Source organism: Lytechinus variegatus, chromosome 3 (assembly GCF_018143015.1).
Source record: "Lytechinus variegatus isolate NC3 chromosome 3, Lvar_3.0, whole genome shotgun sequence".
Lineage (NCBI taxonomy): Eukaryota > Metazoa > Echinodermata > Echinoidea > Temnopleuroida > Toxopneustidae > Lytechinus > Lytechinus variegatus.
In genome coordinates, this window is record NC_054742.1 from 22,349,605 (window position 1) to 22,368,802 (window position 19,198).

The window sequence follows — 19,198 nt, forward strand, 5'->3', positions numbered from 1 at the left end:
TCATAAAGTCATGATAAAGGCTTAAAGTGTATATAGACATCATTCCCAGATACAGGAATCATGATTAGATGTTCTTGCTGAATCCTGTTGCTGCTTCAGGATGAAGCATCCATATTCTGTTCTTTCCTCTTTGATGAATGTCCTAAGAATGGCAACTATCTCCAAATATTGTAGCTATAGTTTCCAAGCAAATCGTATGCAAATGATATCAATTTCCTGATATTTATGGCAAATGGAAATTCTTCAGTGAGACAATGAACAACCAAGCAGACGTTAACGGATGAAGGACTAAACCAGATTATTGAGGACACAACATAACGGAACACCCTTAACGTCCCCATCAAAAACCATCCAACAATGATTAAACAGTGTGTACCCATTCCAGGATTTGTTTGCCACTTTGTGTTACTCATTGGTATACTGTGAGTATACAGAGGAATAAACCTGTCAGAAATCATGGTACGACTGAGGATGTTAATCTGGAGGAATGCTGACATTCATAGTGTCATGCACATGTACTTTGGACAATCATACAACTCTCTGTACTGAAATCCGACAGGTCGAGCATAGGAGATTGAATGTTAATCAAGAGGACTTTGGCAAGAACCAAACCATTACCAATGTCTTCTTCCGACACAAGATGCCTCAATTAGACGCTGGACATAAGTTGTGTCAGAAGAAGAGTTTTATAGGAAGGCTTGCGCATGTTGAGCTCCTAAAGCATCAGTAAGGTGAAGCTCAGAATTGCTACACTAGGACCATAGAATGGTCACCATTTGTTGACCGGATTGGCAATGATCCAGGCTGTAACATGATGAAAGCCCCTAATATCATGTTATCATGCTATGACTACATTGGAAGACAACTGGTTTTTAGTATTAGTATTTACCACTGATCATGATGATGATGACGCTGCTCTGCAAGTCCTGGAACCCTGTTCTGACCCAGGCATGGCCAGGAAACATATTTTTTAGTCAAGCGGGTGTAGCCCAAACTACTGAAGAAATTGTTAAAGAAACCAACCTGCATGAAGCTACTAGGCCAGATGGAATCTCTGCTACACTTCCTAATGAGACTACTCATCAGATCTCACCTGCCATAAGTTTGCTTTTCTTGGCCTTCCTTCTGTCGTTCCCATCCATATAAGAAACGGACGTCAGCTCTATCAAACTACTCACCAATTTCAAATACTGTGCTTTATTCTTGCCAACCCCATCATCTTGTCAGACTAACAACATGGCTTTAGGACGTGAAGAACACATTTCCAGTATTTTACCTTAAATACAAATCATATTATGATAAATATGCATGCTTAGTGATAGCAGCAATATTGATTTGAACAACAGTCAATGTGAGAAAATCAAAATTTCTTGACATTTTCCATATATGGATACTTATTTGCATAATATGCAAATGAGCCAGATTGGCTAGCTTTTTAAAATAAAAACATTGTACTTATTTATTCATCGTGAAATTTTGTTCGAATTGCTTGCTTTTGACATTTAATTTATAATATTTGTGTTATTTTCCTTATTTTCTATTTTTAATGGCTAATTTGCATAATATGCAAATTAATTTTCAGGCATTGTGATGAATTCTCATGCTTAGTGATAATAGCAAAAATGTCTACATAAATGAAATGTTTTCAAGCAGTCTATATGAGAACAATCACAATATCTTAACATTTTTTCCATATAAGGATGCTTATTTGCATAATATGCAAATTAGGTAGATTCGCTGGCGCTTTTGAATAAAAACATTGAATACAGTTATTTATCATTACTTTTCGCTCAAATGAAATTGTTTTGGACACTTAATTTGTAATTTTTGGACTATTTTCCTTATTTTTCTATTTTTATGGCTTATTTGCATAATATGCAAATTTCATAAATTTCCACTGCTTGGATTTTTTGGGACTTTTAGTATGTTGTTAAGGGGACCTTCGTGGAAAGCATTGCAGTGGAAAATCAAGTGTTGCAATTAGTGGCGGGTCACCCCCCTATTCTGGCTAGATTGACTGGACTAACAATCGACATTTTTGTTTATCCAATATGATGAAAATTTTGCCCATTCTAAAGTAATTGCTGCTTATTTCTTAACCTTTCTGGACAATATTCTTCCCCGCATTGGGTAAAATGCAGTCCCAAATCGGTTGGACACATAATTACCCTCGTGCTGGTTAAAATTTTACCCAATATTTTTTTTTACAGAGAAGCTGTTTTTAAGATTTCTACAATACTGACAACAAACTCTTTTCTACATCTACTGAAACCTACAATGTACAGAAAATGCAGATTATTCACCAGAAATAGGATATATAATAGAAACCAATATAAAGGTTTATTAATATTTTGTGCATATAAATTTTGCACAAGAGTATTGATTTCGTTGTTCATGAGACTTCAACGCCCCGGGTCATTATTTTTCAATACCATTCTTTCTTTCATATTTTTTTCCAGTTGAGAAAAAAATAAAAGAAAAAATCAATGACAATATTATGTTTTAATTTAGTATGTAGAATTTTTTGCATAACGAAGACGAGGTCATAATTTGCTGTTGAATATCAATCAATACGTTCAAATACTGATCAAAACAAGACAGCATAAGGATAATTTTAATTGACTCATTGAATTACACACCAAACACCATACCATTGTACGATACATTATACTTCTTAATGATACATGATAAAATAATATCGATTGAAGTTTTCTCTTGATTTTCTTATAGAAAAACACATTTCTATAAAGTAAGGTATCACATGATTTAATACTTTATACTGAATCTTGACAAAAGAAAAAAAAGAAAGTGTAGGTTTAGATGGATTTGTTTCTTCATCTTATTTCAAACAAAGATCAGGTCCTGTGGCTCCGGGCATGTGTCCTGTCAAAAACAAAAAGAGAATATGGATGCGTGTATACTCTTTATTTATTAATAGATAGAGTAATAAAAAAAAGAAACCCACCCCCACCTTAAAAAAGAAAGAAATAAGTAGATGTTTTCCTCGTGACCGACAGGGGATCTGAAATGATGAAAGATTATATCAATGCTATTAAGACTGCCCCCTGTATTTTTCATACACGTTGTAGAATTCGTGCTTTTATGATGATAGCCATTATTCGTAACAAACGCCGTCAATCCTAACACCAATAGTAATAAAACTATTGATGGTTTGCACGAATCTGACTAGATGCCACTGATACGAAACCATTATACTGATTCAGAAAAACTTTTACACTTAACGTTTGTGACCTCTCTACTCTGACAGATATAAAATACGTAAAAGAAAAAAAAACACTAACGTGCAACGGGGAGGAATTCTAACATATCAAATGCATTGAATATGCCCGTCAGATAGATTTCATTTACTGATTTGATTTTTCAACTTTGGACATGTTGGAGCTATGTGTTTGCGCTCAAGTATACATATCCGGGAAGTATAAGGTATTTTTATCCATTGCAGGATAGAATCTGTTCAAAATATCGCAACCCAGATCGTCATGCAGTTTTTCTGATAAAAATGAATTAATAGAATAAACCGTGACGTAATTGCCCTCAATTCCTTATCAGCATATCACTCGGCCTTCCAGAATTTTGGCATCATTTAAACAAAACTTTTTTTTCTTTCAATCTTTATTGATCAAAAAATAAAATCAGAGTATAAATCAAACAAATCAACAAGCTATTTACATGATTAAACAGAGGAACTTGCAGGCTCTTTGTTTACTAGTTACTTTGTTAACTTAATCTGGGGGAACAACGAAAACCCAAATAAGTTTTTCATTCTGTATATATCCAATACTGATACTAAAATAGCATAACGCGTATACCAAATCTTGGGTTAATAAAAAGCACCGGTTCGCCCTGCCTCATTGGATCATTACTATTAGGCTAATCCTGTCTTGTTGATGAAAAAAAACTACGTCTATAAACTATTCTTAAGTTGCCATGATAAATTATAGGCTCCCTTTAAGTTATCATACTAATAAATGATGATAATGGTCACGTAAAACTTTCTTCTCTTGTATTTGAAAGAATCATGCCAGCTCGATTTTTTTTAAGTTATTTATTTATTTTTAGATCACTGAGTTAAGAATACATCAAAGATTAACCTACCATGGCTTGTAGAAGCTCGCTCGCAGATTTGTCGGTAGGTTTCAGTGTTTTTGATACTTGCAAAGGCTGGATTCCACCAAACGTTGAGGGAGCTATCCAATCGAGACATTATAGAACCGCCTCCTTTAATACAGTTAGTGATAGGCTGCCCAACCGTATCCAGCTCCGGATCATCGGCATACACATTGGTGTTCGCAAATCCTGCTGCCACCTGAATAAAGATAATTGCATACACCCCTTGAGCCGAAGCATTATTGAAATATAACTATATCTAGTATGTTTTATGACATAGTTTGATATCCATGGTTTGACAAATATTTACTTTCCCTGAAGTGTTGGATGAACATTACAGATCACCATTAATCCCAAAAGTTTCAGGATATAGGATTTATAGCCACTCCTCCTTCGAATTTACGCCCGGTGTACTTGAAACATGATTGAGCATACTTAAAATTTTAATAATAATAACAATATTGTCAACAAGATATAAGTCTGTGAAATTACTCAATAATAAAGATTGATGAAGACAACATACTTTCATGATGCAATGTATACAACCTTTATAATAATGTCATATAACATGTACACACTAAGAAATAGGGGTTCAAAGTTGAACCCTATGCGTTGGTACAATAATAGCACCCTAAGGGGAGGTAATGAGAGTAATCATGCTCATTTGTGCACCCTTAAGGATTTAGTTTGAGTACAGAGATAAACAATGCAGGCCTAATGAAGGTACAAAATTGAACAGTTCTTAACGTCACGTATTACGCACCTTAAAACATGAAAAGTACACCTTTTATATATCTTAAGCTGCAAACGAGCATTTCTTGGTGAAAATAATGATGATGATGATAATAATAATGATAATTATGATAAAGTGAATTTTTGCCTATTTTCTCACCTAGCGTACAAGATTACACCCGAAAAAGTGATAACAATGATAACATTTAAGGGGTAAAACATTTTATCGTGTACGTAGTAAATAAGTTAGATAAATGAAAGCGAGGGAGCAAAGCGACTCGAGATCTTTTGAATTATTGCAATCAAGTTTATCAAGACAAAGAAGGAAATATTTTACAAAAAACATAAAGAGTACGGTATATAATATGCAAATGTCATGATGAGTGCGACGTACTGTCGTGATCACTTTAATTTCTTTAATTATATTTAAGGTTCAACCTATTTTGTACTTCGACTTACTTTATTTGCGATGATCCCGGCTTTAAGAGCTTCCCTGGTCGGATAATGCCTCACTTGACTAGGCGCAAGTGGAACACCCTTTGCAGCAAACATAAAATTGGTTTCAAAATAAAATTATCTGATTTAAATATATACCACTTAATTGTTATCTTGATCTGGCTTTATACTGCAGTTAGGTCTTGAAAGAGTACAGTAATTTTACAGTAATAATACAAATTTAATAACTAAGATTGTGAACTAGTCGCTAAAACGTTATTATAATGACTTCATTGGCCTTCTTTCGCCGGAAATCAAGTAGAAAGAGGCATCATTATAAAGTATACCCTGACTAAAGCTAATAATTCCTTAAGCATAAACATAAAACGAACGATTTCACAATATTTTTTTCTATAAATTTAGTATTTTCAAGTCATTTCTACAATGTTCAGTACTAATGTGTCTCATAGACCTCATCACAATATAAAATATAATTTTTAAAGGCCCGAAAAAATATATTATAAAATACAATAATCATATTTGTAGACTGAAATCTTTCTACAATCTTCGATATAATATATATTATGTACCATTGACCTTCTTTTCGGGTTAGAAGAAATATCTTTATGTTTATTTGTATTCCAAAATCTCGTATCAAAATATAATTGGACCTACATTCTTCAATCGGTTTCCCTGAATAACTCCTATTTATTTCTCCCCCCCCCCTCTTTCTCACTCTTTTCCTTTCCGTGTTCCTTTCTCCATCTCTTGATTCTATTATACCCCCCCCCCCTCCTTCTTAACCCTCTTTCACACAGTCACATTTGCCTTTGTGATACTGGATTTTAAAAAAGTTTTCATCCTTCCCATTTCATTTCGTTTTGTCCCTTCCATTTTTCTCCTGGCTTCTTCTTCTTCTCAATCTTTTTCGTCATATATTCTTTTCTCTGTTGTTTAGCACTCTCTTTAATCGATTATGTTCTAAATACACGTAATCTTCAGAAGATATGAACCTCTTCTACAAAGCCACAATCACGATCGCTCTCAATGTCACTCTCTAATTCCTTTTCCCCTCTCTTTTATTTTGTACCCTCTCATTTTCCTTTTCTACCCCCCCCCCTCCTCTAAATATATCTCTCTCCCTTTCTCAACCAACACTACCCCCGCCATCTCTCTCTCTCCCTTCTATCTTTCTTGCACCTTTATCTATGTAAGATCTTAACTTTTTAAATTGTTCTCCTCCAAGTTTTTTTGTGTCAGGAACTTAGGTGCTTTATTCTTAATCCATGATTATGATGTTGTACGATAGGACTTGCTCAGCAGTACTTATCTGTTTAACCCTCATCGCGCTTTACGCCCCACCCCTCTGACTCTCTTTCCCTCTCTCCCTCTCTTGGTCCATCTTCCTTAAACCCTGTCATTTCCCTTGTCGAACACTCTCCATCCAATAATACCTGTATTGCGTCGGCGTTACGAGCCAAACAATATTCATCGGATGCCCATCCATCCACGAAACCAATTATCTGATTTGATGGGATATTAGTCGGATTAAAACCGCCTGGATTGGAAGGTCTGACGTAAAAGATTCCACTTAGACCAACGCGGAACTCGTCTGAGAATTGCACGGTGAGAGCCCGCTCGTAGGTATTAAACCATCCTAGAAGTGAAAGACCCAAAGTGAAAATTAGACAATGCTTGTAATTAGTTTCACATACAATTAACTAATATCAGACTCGGTGTATATCCGGGTATGTACAACGGATGAAAATGCTGTGCTGAAAATACATTGGTTTACGTCATTACGTTTTGGCCCAACAATGTTTACAATAATTACAGTCATCATGCATGATAATATATGAAAACAAAATATGCACTTTACACTATGCACTTCAAGACTATTTGCAGTTTTCTGCAAAACGAGGAATTCAAACTATACATAAATAATAATAATAATCCATGTACTGAATAATGAGCTCCCCCAAAAGGACAAATTCTGAGTCTCACCAGTACAAGCATCATACCAGCGCGCCATAAGTCCAAAGCCACCACGAGAACGCTGACCAGCTTCAGAATCCCAACAATTCTCGTAAACATCCCAGATGAGTCGACAATCCTTATTTGCTGCTGCGCAAACTGCGTGGATGAAAAAAATGAAATTATTTTCGCTGCGCATAGTGGCTAAGTATAGCTGATTTCTGTCTGTAGATCAGTCCTCGTTAATTACTACATGGGCCGTTTCATAAAGCTGTTCGTAAGTTAGGAGCGACTTTTAAGGACTACTGGTGAACCTTTCTTATATACGTAATCATCGTCACTGAATATGCCATCCCCCACGCATTCTTCACAAGAAAGGACCATGCACCTATCGTTTTTTAAGTCGCTTTTAACTTACGAATAGCTTTATGAAACGGCTCCCACACAAGTCATGTATGCTGATGATAAACGACATCATGCCTGCAGGTTAATACAGATAGGAGTAATCAAGATAAGAAAAAATAAATCAAGAACAAAATCAAAAGATAAACTTTGTACCACTTTCATGACAACATAATGACATTTTGGTATGCTATCATATTGTCTGAATACTTTAAAAGGGAAAGTTAGATCATCAATAATTATTCTATGGGTTGCCCCTTTGAATATATATTTTTTCAAAGAAGATAGTTACCTGCATCTACGATATCAACATGGAAGCCACGAAGTGTTCCAGTAAGATCATCACTGTGAATACAGAGAAAAGACCAGACGGTACCAGAAAGGGACAAAAGAAAACACTAATTCAGTCATGTTGGTAGCGGGATAGGTCATTACATTAAGTCAAAAGTGAAACAAGCTTGCAGCTGTTCATTTTGGTTTAGGTTTTCAATTTCAATTCATCATTTATTTCCAAATTCATTAAAAAGAACAAAATGAGAACAAAAGTATATATACACAAAGAAAAAATAAATAACATAAAACAAAGCAAAGGTATCAACATAACATAACTGAAACAAATAGTGGTGATGATAAAATTATGGTTGGCACACAATTATAAAAATATAGGTGAGAAAATAATGAATGGAAATTGGGCATGCACAAAAAAGCCATAAAAAGGCTTGTTAAAACGCACATACCCAAGAAATATCAATCGTTAAAAATAAAATTCAGTATGATGTTGTTTGAAGGTTTGCATGGTGGCATGTACAATTGCTGATGTGGTTTACGGTACACCATGTGGAGTGTTATAGAAACAGTGGATAGAATAAGAGAAGTGGATAGGCGAGAAAGTGGAGATTTGAGAGTAGAGTATTCTTTCTAGAAAATACTCCTGAAAAGGACTGTAAACCAGAAGGAATTTTGAGTGAGAACAGCTTGAGTAGTAGAGCTGATGAGGAGATGCTGGCTTGGGTCGGCGAGTAGAGATGAGTAGTAGAGAGACTCGACGTTTCGGACAGGTTGAATGTCCGTCTCCTGAAGACGGACAATCAAATAAGCAAATAGTATAAAACCACGTTAAGAGAAATCAATAATTGCTCAGTAATTTATGTTTATATTTTCTTTTAAAAGTATTATTAAATTGTATATTATATGTGTTCAGGTCTAAACTATTCCATAGTGTGGGGCCAGTATGTCGTATTGAATATTTAGATCATTTTGAAAAGGTCCATCTGTGGAATTTTTTAGATACTCTAGTAAAGTAATTGTGAATGTTTGCATTGATTGAGAACATATTCATTAAATAGGGTGAAAGACTTTTTGTGTGGTATCGTTGCATAATTGAAGCAATTTGAATCTTAATATTTGGAAGTTTAGCTGTACGTAATGATTTAAAAAGCAAAGAAGTCGGGGCATTATAGTCTGTCTTCTTACATACGTATTGCATTTTTTGTAGAATAATTAATTTTTGTATATGGCTAGAATAAGTGTTACCCCAAATTGAATTGCAATATGAAAGACGAGACAGAATATAAGCATTGTAAAGAGTAAATAATATATAACTAGGTACATTGCATTTTAAACGATTTAACATTCCAATGAAACGTGCTATTTTGACAGAGATAGAACTGATATGATCATTCCAACATAAATTATTGCTTAAAATCACCCCTAAAAACTTAACTGAATTATAAAATTGCAATTGAGTTGTATCCATATGGAGAAATATGTCAGTTTGATTATATTGCACACCTCTTTTTTTATTAAATAAAACACAATGAGTTTTATTTATATTTTAGGAATGTCTATTGCACTTAAACTAGGCAGAAATTTGGGCAAGATTTCTATCTATTTAAAATTTCAACTAAAGTAGTGATATTATCATGGGAGGCAAGAAGTGACGTATCATCGGCATACAATATAAAATGTGGTTCATGGCAAGAGTTAACAATGTCATTATCATGTATCATGTATATATTATGTTTGTAGTCTTAGTTTTACCGTAAAGTTTAATAATCAATATTTCAATTGAATGGATTCATATAGATCAAAATACGTACATGTATTCGCTATTCGTCCCGTCGTGCCCAATGGCGAAAGTCCAGATGTTTCCAGAAATAGAGACTGAAGTGTCTAAAAAAAGTATCACAAAAAGAAGTCACAGAGAAAGTTATCTCATCCCCAACTCCTCTGTCTGTCTCCCCCCTCTCACTCCTCTCTTTTTCTCATTTTTTCTCTCACATCCTCTATATCATTTCATTCCTTTTCCCGCTTTCTTCTTTTCTTCTTGAGTTTAACGTTTCATGATGATACATTCTCATTTCATTTATTTTTCCATTTCCAATAAGTTTTGTTACATACATCTTCATATAATTATAATCAATAAAACAAAGAAACTTATTATGAATAATAATCAAGATAAAAGGTCGGAAACGGAGGAAGCTGCTAAAAAGTGAAGCTTGTAGAATGCAGCCTCCTATAATATATTCGTATGAATAATGTAAACAAAAGACAAATACAACATGGTAGAAATTTGAACTTGAATCTATTTGAATGAATAGTTTAACAGAAAAGAAAAGAAAGAAATAGAAAATGAGAGAAAAAAAAGCGAGATCAATGGTCTCCAGATTCTTATCCCGACACTCACAGCGAATATTACGGATCAACAAGAAAACGAAAAATATCATATTTCACAGTTCGTAGTGCTGAGTATATATGAAAAATATAATGTATGAGTGGTGAAGAGTTAAATAAACTAACGAGTACCTTGGAGAAACCTAAATTTAAAAGAATTTAGGCTTGGGGAATCTTTGATAGTATTATTTAGAGTGCCCCAAAGTCGAGGGCCTTCGAAAGTAAAGATAGATTTGGCAAAAATATTGTCCGGGGTAGAGGAAAATGGAATTCGTCGGATTGACGTGTAGGGTATTTATGGATAGTTTTGTTTTTGTCAAAATGAATAATCAAAGGTTATGTTAGCATATTACTATTTAATTGATACATAAATTGACCCAAGTTATATTGATATAATGTTTTTACTTTAAAGATTTAATTGTCAATAAACAATTGGGATCTGTGTGGGATCTTCAGAACATTAAAAATAACGTGCAATGCCTTTTTCTGTAAAAGTAATATTCGTTCTAGATATGATGTATGTGTATTTCCCCAGACAATTATCCCGTAGTTTAGATAGGGTAAAATAATGTTGAATGAAGCATTTTTAAGGAGGAAGTTTAAGAAAAACTTGACCTCATTTATAAAACCAATATTGCGTGATATTGTACGGCATATAGAATCAATGTGTGTTTTCCAAGATAAATTGCTGTCTACTATCAGACCTAAAATTTTTGTTGTAGCGACCACTTCAATGTCAGCGTTGCCCAATTTAATAACGTATGGTAATTTATGTAAAGAATTGCTGAAAAGCATACATTTCGTTTTTGTACATTGATTGACAATTTATTAGATCTTACCCATTGTACTATTCTCCAGTTCAATGTTCAATATATTGACTAAAATATCGGGATTAGGATGAGAATAGTACATTTGAATCATCTGCAAAAAGATTAAGATAACATTGTCGAATAATTGTGGATGTCAATTATATAGATCGAAAAAAAAGTGGGCCCAGTATGCTGCATTGAGGAACACCCCAATTGACCTTTAGTAGAGAAGAATTTCGTTCATTTATGTTAACAAACTGTTTACGGTTTATTAGGTAATTCCTGAACCACTCCAAGGCCTTTCCACGGATTCCGTAATTTTTAAGTTTGTATAGCAGTATTTCATGATTTATAGTGTCAAAGGCCTTGGAGAGGTCCAGAAAAACACCGACTGTATGTTCAAAGTTATCAATAGCTTTTGTGATTTTTTTTCAACAAATGAAAGAGTCGCATGAAATGTACTATGCTTTTGGCGGAATCCAAATTAAAAGTCAGAAATTATGTTATATTTATTTCAAAAAAAAAAAAATGCTTGATGAGGGTGTAAGGGATAAGGTATTACCAAACTCTGTTCTTTCCAATGATGTAACAGTTAATGGGAAAGGTCCAATGTGCAATAGTTTTAATATGTTCTTTGTAAACATGGGCTAAGAATTATCTTTCGCCTTTAGAAACAATTGATATTTTATGCAATATGTAACTAATTTTTTTTAAAGTATGTATGATACTCTATGTACACCGAAAGAAGCTATTGATGTTGTGTTAAAGTTTAAAAATGACAAGAGTCCTGTTTCGATTGGATTTGTAGTGGATTGATGAAGACTGTTATGATAAACTGGGTTTCAAAAGAAACTGATCAAAATTTACAAGGGCACTGCATAAATTCCACTCAGTCAAAATTAATATTTTTACACAGGCTAGTTTCAATAACCTTTGCTAAGTACGTGTCAATAATCAAGAGATTGGTTCAATCACAGAGAGGCTATAATAATAATAATGATGATGATAGTTGTGACTACATCAGAATGTAGTGATGAAAGTGTAATATTTAAGTTATAAAAAGTCTTAAGACAAGACTACAAGTAAGATTCTTGAAAGTTCCTTATGGAATTCACTAATGAGTCACAAAGGTATAATTTCTTTGTTCATCTCATCTATTTTCATTTTGGGTAGAGTTTTTGGTCATTGTCGAAGTGATACAGTACGGTTCACGTTATATAACACTGCAGCAGAAATATTTAAAAGTTAGTTGTGGAACATATACAAAGGCCCAATTCGGAAAGAATACGATTTTATTATATTAATTATGTTCTTAATAATATCATTCAATGTTAATAATTGTCATTTTATTTGAATACAGTAAGTTTGGGTAGATATATATAATTTTACTGAGATGTTACCAGAATATAGCCTACCTGTTAGTAATAGACAAAGAGATGAGACATACATACCATGCATACAGTGCGCGAAGCATGTAGCAGAGTGGAGTAGATTTCTTTCCTTTTTATGTTGATAGAAAGTATATTTGTGCATTCATATAGTTAAGTAATTCAGTGTTAATCAATATAATGTTTGATATGAGGTAATGTTGATAACTGTACATGTAGTTCATGATCAATTTATAGTATTAGACCAAAACTAATAAAACATTCATAGGAGAGAAGGAACTTTCCTTTGTGAGTGATTTAGGGAGAAACCTTGAACTGTGTTGGAATGTAGTTATGTTCACACGGCTAATCTGTCTATTGGTGGAATACTTATACCATGGTCACATTTGCTCTACGGCGACCGTATACGGCGAGTCGAAAACAGCCGTTTTATTAATTTTCATCCAAATCAATGTGTGTAGTTGGTACAAAAAATGTTCAAACGGCTGTTTTCGACTCGCCGTACGGCCGCCGTAGACCAAATGTGACCATGGTATTAGTAGTGCACTGCACAGAGTGAATGCAGCCCTGTTCATATGAGGATTTAATCACCAGCTTAACTTTATTCCTTGTATGTTTTTATACTCTGTTAATTTATATAGGTTAATATTATAAGATATAATAGTACATGTGTATGTTATTGATCATTTATATCAACACAAGGTTGATTCTTATTTAATCACATATAATCGTCATTTATATACACTAATATATATATTTAGTTATTGACCAGTTTTCAAGATGAAACATTTGTTTATTATTGTTTGTTTATTCATTTTGTTACAGATTGTTATCTCAAGGTTTGACTCAAGATTGGAACTTACAGTTTAGATCTCAAGGCTTCAGAGATAGTGTTAAGGTTGACACTATTGAGTTGCTGAATAAAACATAAGTTTGTGGAATTCTAGCAAATTGTGTCCAGTGTGCATTTCGTTGAGAAGCCTTGCGAATAACGGTTGGAAATAGATGCGAACGAAAAAAAATTCCCATTTTTCCCACTTTGATTTACTTTTGCACAGAATTCTGCCCGTAGGTTGATAAACATAACTACCAAATGACATAGCTAAGACCGCCTTGAAATAAAGTTCCACCATAATAAATAAGGGATCAACACGAGCGTATCTACGGCTACGGGGGGCAGAGAGGGCAGCGGGAGGGCAGTCTGCCCCCCCCCCCTGACGAGCTTGAAGACCTTTTTTTTGGCTTGTCAATCTTTTTCTGGTACGAAATCCAACATTTGTGGTTGAAGACCCTTTTTTTGCTTGTCAATTTTGTGGGCGGACATACTCCCCCCCTGTGAATAATCCTAGGTACGCCACTGGGGATCACCTAGGGTTGCAAAATTCCCGGGAATTTTCACGGTGGAAACTTTCCATGGGAATAAACGGGAATTTATTGGGAATTTTGGGAATTTTCGGCAATTTTCGGGAATTTTCAAGAAGTGTTGGGAATTTTCAAGAAATGTTGGGAATTTTCAAAAAGTAGCAATTTTCTGATATTTATATACAGGAATTGAAAGGATTGTTCTGGCAGATGATGCTTGATTGTGCTTTGTCAGCAAGTTTCAAGCAAAATATAAATGCTAAGACAGTCAGACAAGGCAGAATTTCAATGAATTTCATGTAAAAGTTGATTTACTGTTTTACTGGTTGAATGGTATGAGCGATGGCAGTGCATGTACACTGCAAATGCTTTACACTAATGCCTCTTATACCCCTTTCATAAACCCAACTATGCGGCTAATAGCAGCATAATTTGGTCGTAAAATCGGAGGAGGACCACAGTTAACCGCATTATTTTGATGCTGCAATTATCAGCATAATAGTAGCATCGAGACAAGATTTTGACTTTATGAACGCATTTCGAAAGTATTGCGGATAATTGCCATGGAGCAGTCACAAGGTCACCCTTTTCCAACGAAACCGCATCGGAGGGGTTGCGTGCGGTTGCCATGACGATTATCCTCCTTTTTAAGGACGGGCGCTCGTAAAAATAGTGCGGAATTTATGAACGCAATTTTCATTGAATTATCCGCATTATTCTTAGGCGGCTAATTGGAGGATAGGTTTACGAAAGGGGTATAAGATATTCTCATCTTTTTGCAGATGAGAAACATTATTAATAATAATTATGGCATTATTGTTGTTATTAGCATTATATTATTATTATATTATCATCTATTTCTAATTTATTTCTGCATAGCAGAAGTGAGAACTTTGTGCAGTTTGTCGCGTTAATTTGATGAGTATTTAGTTTTCTGGCTCAAGATTAAAGTTAACTTCAGTTCAATTAACCCTCTTAGAAATAAACATAGTATTTTTAAAATACTAGATCAAATTAAATGAGACTGATATGAGATTGTCATTTAATGTCACAAAAGATATGAAATTGATAACAAGTTTCTCAATCAAGGTCAAAGGTCATTTGAGGTCAACAAACTTTAATAGTGCATTTTTTCTCCCTTTGCGAAAAATTATTCATCTTGATTGTTTTCAAAGTCACCCATTATAATAATGTTATTTCTTGCCCCCCCCCCATGTTTTCGGGGGGCATCTCAGAAATAAATTAGTAATGTAACGTTTTTTGTTCCTGGACCTGATTTTCCCATTTTTTTACTCAAGCCAGTGCCATAGCTGCTGGTGGGATTAGTCTGCTGTGCAAACCTAGTCTGCAGGCACAGACCCTGATTGAAACTGATCAAAAAGTGGGTGTCCATGCAAAGACTAGCACATAAAATCTTGCTGTTTCCTGAGTGTTAGGGCCTTCTGTACACAAGGCATGAGTAGGCTGCACATTCAGACCCTTAACTTGAGTGAAGGCTTTGCACAACAGACAAGGGCAAAGCCTTCACTCAAGGAAAGTGGTCTGAATAAGCAGCCTAAGGTTTCTGCCAATGACTTGTGTACAGAAGGTCCTTTTGTTCAACAGAAAGTTGTATTCGTGCTAGTCTTGTATGAAGTCCCACTTGTGGATCAAAGTTTCAATAAGGGTCTGTGCATGCAGGCTACATGTAGGGAGCAGTGTTCTCTTAATAACATGCTATTATATGATGGCAGGTTCTCACACGAAAAAAATATTGAAATTTAAAGAAAAATGAAAAAAAAAGTGTAAAGCAAAGTATCATTTTTTTCATGTTGAATTGAAAAGCTTCATTTTGTACTTAATGCTCCATCATGTTACTACATTTACATATACTATAATGTATTTGATGAATATTTTATACCATGGGCAATTTACAGAATGAAGAATAGTATAAATACAAATGGAAAATATTATATTTTAGGTTATCAATTTATAATTTTCTATTTAAAAACAGAATTTATAACTTTTGGGGAAAAATTGAAATTTCCCGAAAATTCCCTAAATTCCCGGCAGTTGAAAATTCCCGAAACTTTCCATGGAAATTTTCCAAAATTTCCGGAAAGTTTCCAGCCCTTTGCAACCCTAGGATCACCTATTCTTAAACATATCCACCCATAGTGTACACAATGTCTATGAGAGAGGAAGTCAAAATCGTAACAATAATGAAATGAGGGTCTGTTTCATGGACGGTTTTTGTTACTTCTGCCGACAATTTTTTTCATGAAACTTCGCACATGGCTTCAGATAAAAACTATCCAAAAGGCGCGCACTCCAAAATATTCTTTCGATACGGCACAGAATGGGGCCAAGGCCTTAAACTTTCTTCTCATTTGCATAATTTTTTTAGTATTGTGTGCTCACTGAAGCATAAAGACATCGGGATTTTTTTATAAAAATCAAATCAAATGTAAAAAAAGAGCTTATCACATTTCACATGTTCATTCAAGCGTAAATGTTTAATTAAACGCATTTGAATAATTACATGCAAATTGGTCATGAATATAACGAAAAAAGTTGAGAAAAGATCATTTCAGTTACCAAAATGAAACAATACTTGCCTATGATATTTGAAATTCATATTTTTTTGCTTTCATTAAATAAATGTTTATTGATCCGTGAAACGATGAATATTGTTAAAGATACTCTTCCCCAAAACAACTGTCATCATATTCAATCAATTTGAACGATAGAAGTGTGTGAAAAATCAAATTATAGCAGATTTCAACTTGTGTGAAACCGTGAAATTGAGCCAAGAAAAAATTGTATCGTCTTTTATAAAGTACTTTTTACAAGCCTTCTGACTATTTTTCATGATGAGAATGTGGAAATCGTTCCAATAAAGTGGAATCAAAATCATATTTGGCTTTGGCTTGTGACTTTTGAAAAGTGACTTGTTTATTGCCTTCTGGCGGTGCTCTCTGAAGCATGACATAAAACATGTTCACAAAGTTAACTCAGAGGGTAGCTTATAAAATTACCTACACGCTCATGTAAAAATAAATTAAAAACTCGCTTTGGTTCGGAAATTATGGATGTTTGTTTAAGGGGGGACTTACTTTTTTTGTTGAGTATATTTTAAATCGGTGATAATTCATTTCATGTACATGATTTGGTATATATGTTTAGAGCTTGACCTTTACATAAGGCTCGGCCTTTCTTATTTTCATTTCTGTAGAGTAAAAGTATATATTTCTTCACTCTTTTTTTTCTTTTGTTCGTTTGTTAGGTTCTATCATATCATAATTATTTTAAGCATTTTTTTATAAGTTTTTTTACTATGCTGTTTTCTATAAAAGGAGTAAATAAATGAACTGAAAATAATATTAGATTTTAATCCTAGGGGGTAAAATTCAAAATTCATATAGAAAATCTATAGGTCCTAAACTTTACGATCAAATTTGCCTGACAGCCAACAAGCTAAGATTTGATCTGAAAAAAGGAATAAATAACGACTTACCTCCCTGTCCTGTACCATCCTGATTGATGATAATATTAGGTACTGATCGATCGTCACTTCCACCACCACTACCACCACTTGTTCGCCCAAGGCTTATCGCAGCGATGACAAGAGCGACGAATCCAACGATTAGACCCACAACGAGAACGAAGATGAGTAATGGTGACGAATTCGAGTCATTTCTTTTGGGCTCGGGTGGGATGACGGCTCTGACATCAGAAACACTGCTCAGCTCAACATCTTTGCTCGACATGTTTATTTCATATAATCAGGACTCTTTAACGTCTGAAAATAGGTATTTGCCTCAAAGAGTCTTTAGGGGTAAAAGTCTGACACTAAAGATACCAAACAGCACAGTGAGAAGATGATACATGCATTAATGTGGTGTTAGTTATTCACCAGTTGAACACACCTACCTGTGCATTTCACCAGAGATCACAGATATTGGGTTTATCGTTCCCTTTTGCTCCATTGCAAAGTTTGAATTAGCTTTTCAAAGTTTTGGTGTTCAGTTGAGCGAAACATAACTATTCTAGACGAAATATGACGACAAAGATTTTATACCGTATATTATTGGGAGTGGGCTATATTTGACTGGATAGCAAAATGGCTCAAAAGATGTTGCACACACTATTATGATGTCTTTTTTCGTATTTGAATAAGTTTGCTCTGCCACATTATTATGAAAATATTACATCTAAGTACATAGTGGTACATGTACATAGATTAATACTGGGCATAGAGTGCAGTGCATTGTTGTCTATATATTGACCTGTTTTTCTTCCATAGTTCAGGCAATGTTTTATAAGTAGCATGTAGTGATTGGTTTTACAAAAAGAAAAATAATAAAGGTATGTCTACTAGTACAAAATAGATTTTCTGACATCGATTCCATGTACAGGTGTAGGCGAGCGTCCATACCCTGGTATCATTAGCCTTATAATTTACATAACACATTTCTATAAAACATTTTTGAAATCACTATCTTTCTCACTTTCATATATCATTAGTTACTGAAACTTGTGGCAAATATCAATGGGATACACCCACCTGTCTATTTGTTTTTACCAGGGTCATTGAGGTCGCTGATATTAGGTTTATCGTTCCCTAATGCTCCATTACAACGTTTGAATATGCTTACGAACATTGTGGTTTTATAAGCGAAAGACAACAATATGAGATGAAATGAAACGACAAGTATTTGAAAATATGATGAGAAGTGCATGAATGAGCGATTTTTCTTTCTTCTATATGTTTAGGAAACAGATTTTTGTATTCCTTTTAACATATCTCAACGCGAAATTAAAAAGTTTTTTGTCTTGGGTCATGAATGTTCTCCACCTTCCCTAAAAATCCTATTGCTTGCCTTCGCATACATTCGTTATTTCGAAGGTTCGGATATTCCGAAGGTTCGTTATTCCGAAGGTTCGTATTTCCGAAGGTTCGTAATTCCGAAGGCTCATTAGTCCGAAAAACGAAATGAGGTTCGTAATTCCGAAGGTTCGTTAGTCCGAAAACGAAGTGAGGTTCGTAATTCCGAAGGTTCGTTAATCCGAAAACAAAAAGAGGTTCGTAATTCCAAAGGTCCGATAGTCTGAAAACTAAATGATTAACGAGCTTATTTCGTTTTCGGACTAACGAACCTTCGGAACAACGAACCTTATTTCGTTTTCGGATCAACGAACCTTATTTCGTTTTCGGATTAACGAACCTTCGGAACATCGAACCTTATTTCGTTTTCGGATTATCGAACCTTCGGAAGAAAGAGCCTTCGGAATAACGCCACAAATGCTCGGATT

General features: G+C 34.4%; 1 protein-coding gene across 1 annotated transcript; it reads right to left on the reverse strand.

Annotated features, from left to right (window-relative positions):
- Positions 1-2,803: 2,803 nt before the first annotated feature.
- LOC121411984 lies at positions 2,804-17,652 on the reverse strand. Its single transcript, XM_041604895.1, has 8 exons — positions 17,457-17,652; positions 17,400-17,424; positions 7,964-8,016; positions 7,300-7,428; positions 6,750-6,952; positions 5,320-5,397; positions 4,117-4,327; positions 2,804-2,883 (listed from the first exon to the last, which is right to left on the reverse strand). The coding sequence occupies exons 1-8, from the start codon at positions 17,650-17,652 to the stop codon at positions 2,840-2,842; spliced, it is 939 nt and encodes a 312-aa protein (XP_041460829.1). The 3' UTR covers positions 2,804-2,839.
- Between the last annotated feature and the right edge of the window lie 1,546 nt (positions 17,653-19,198).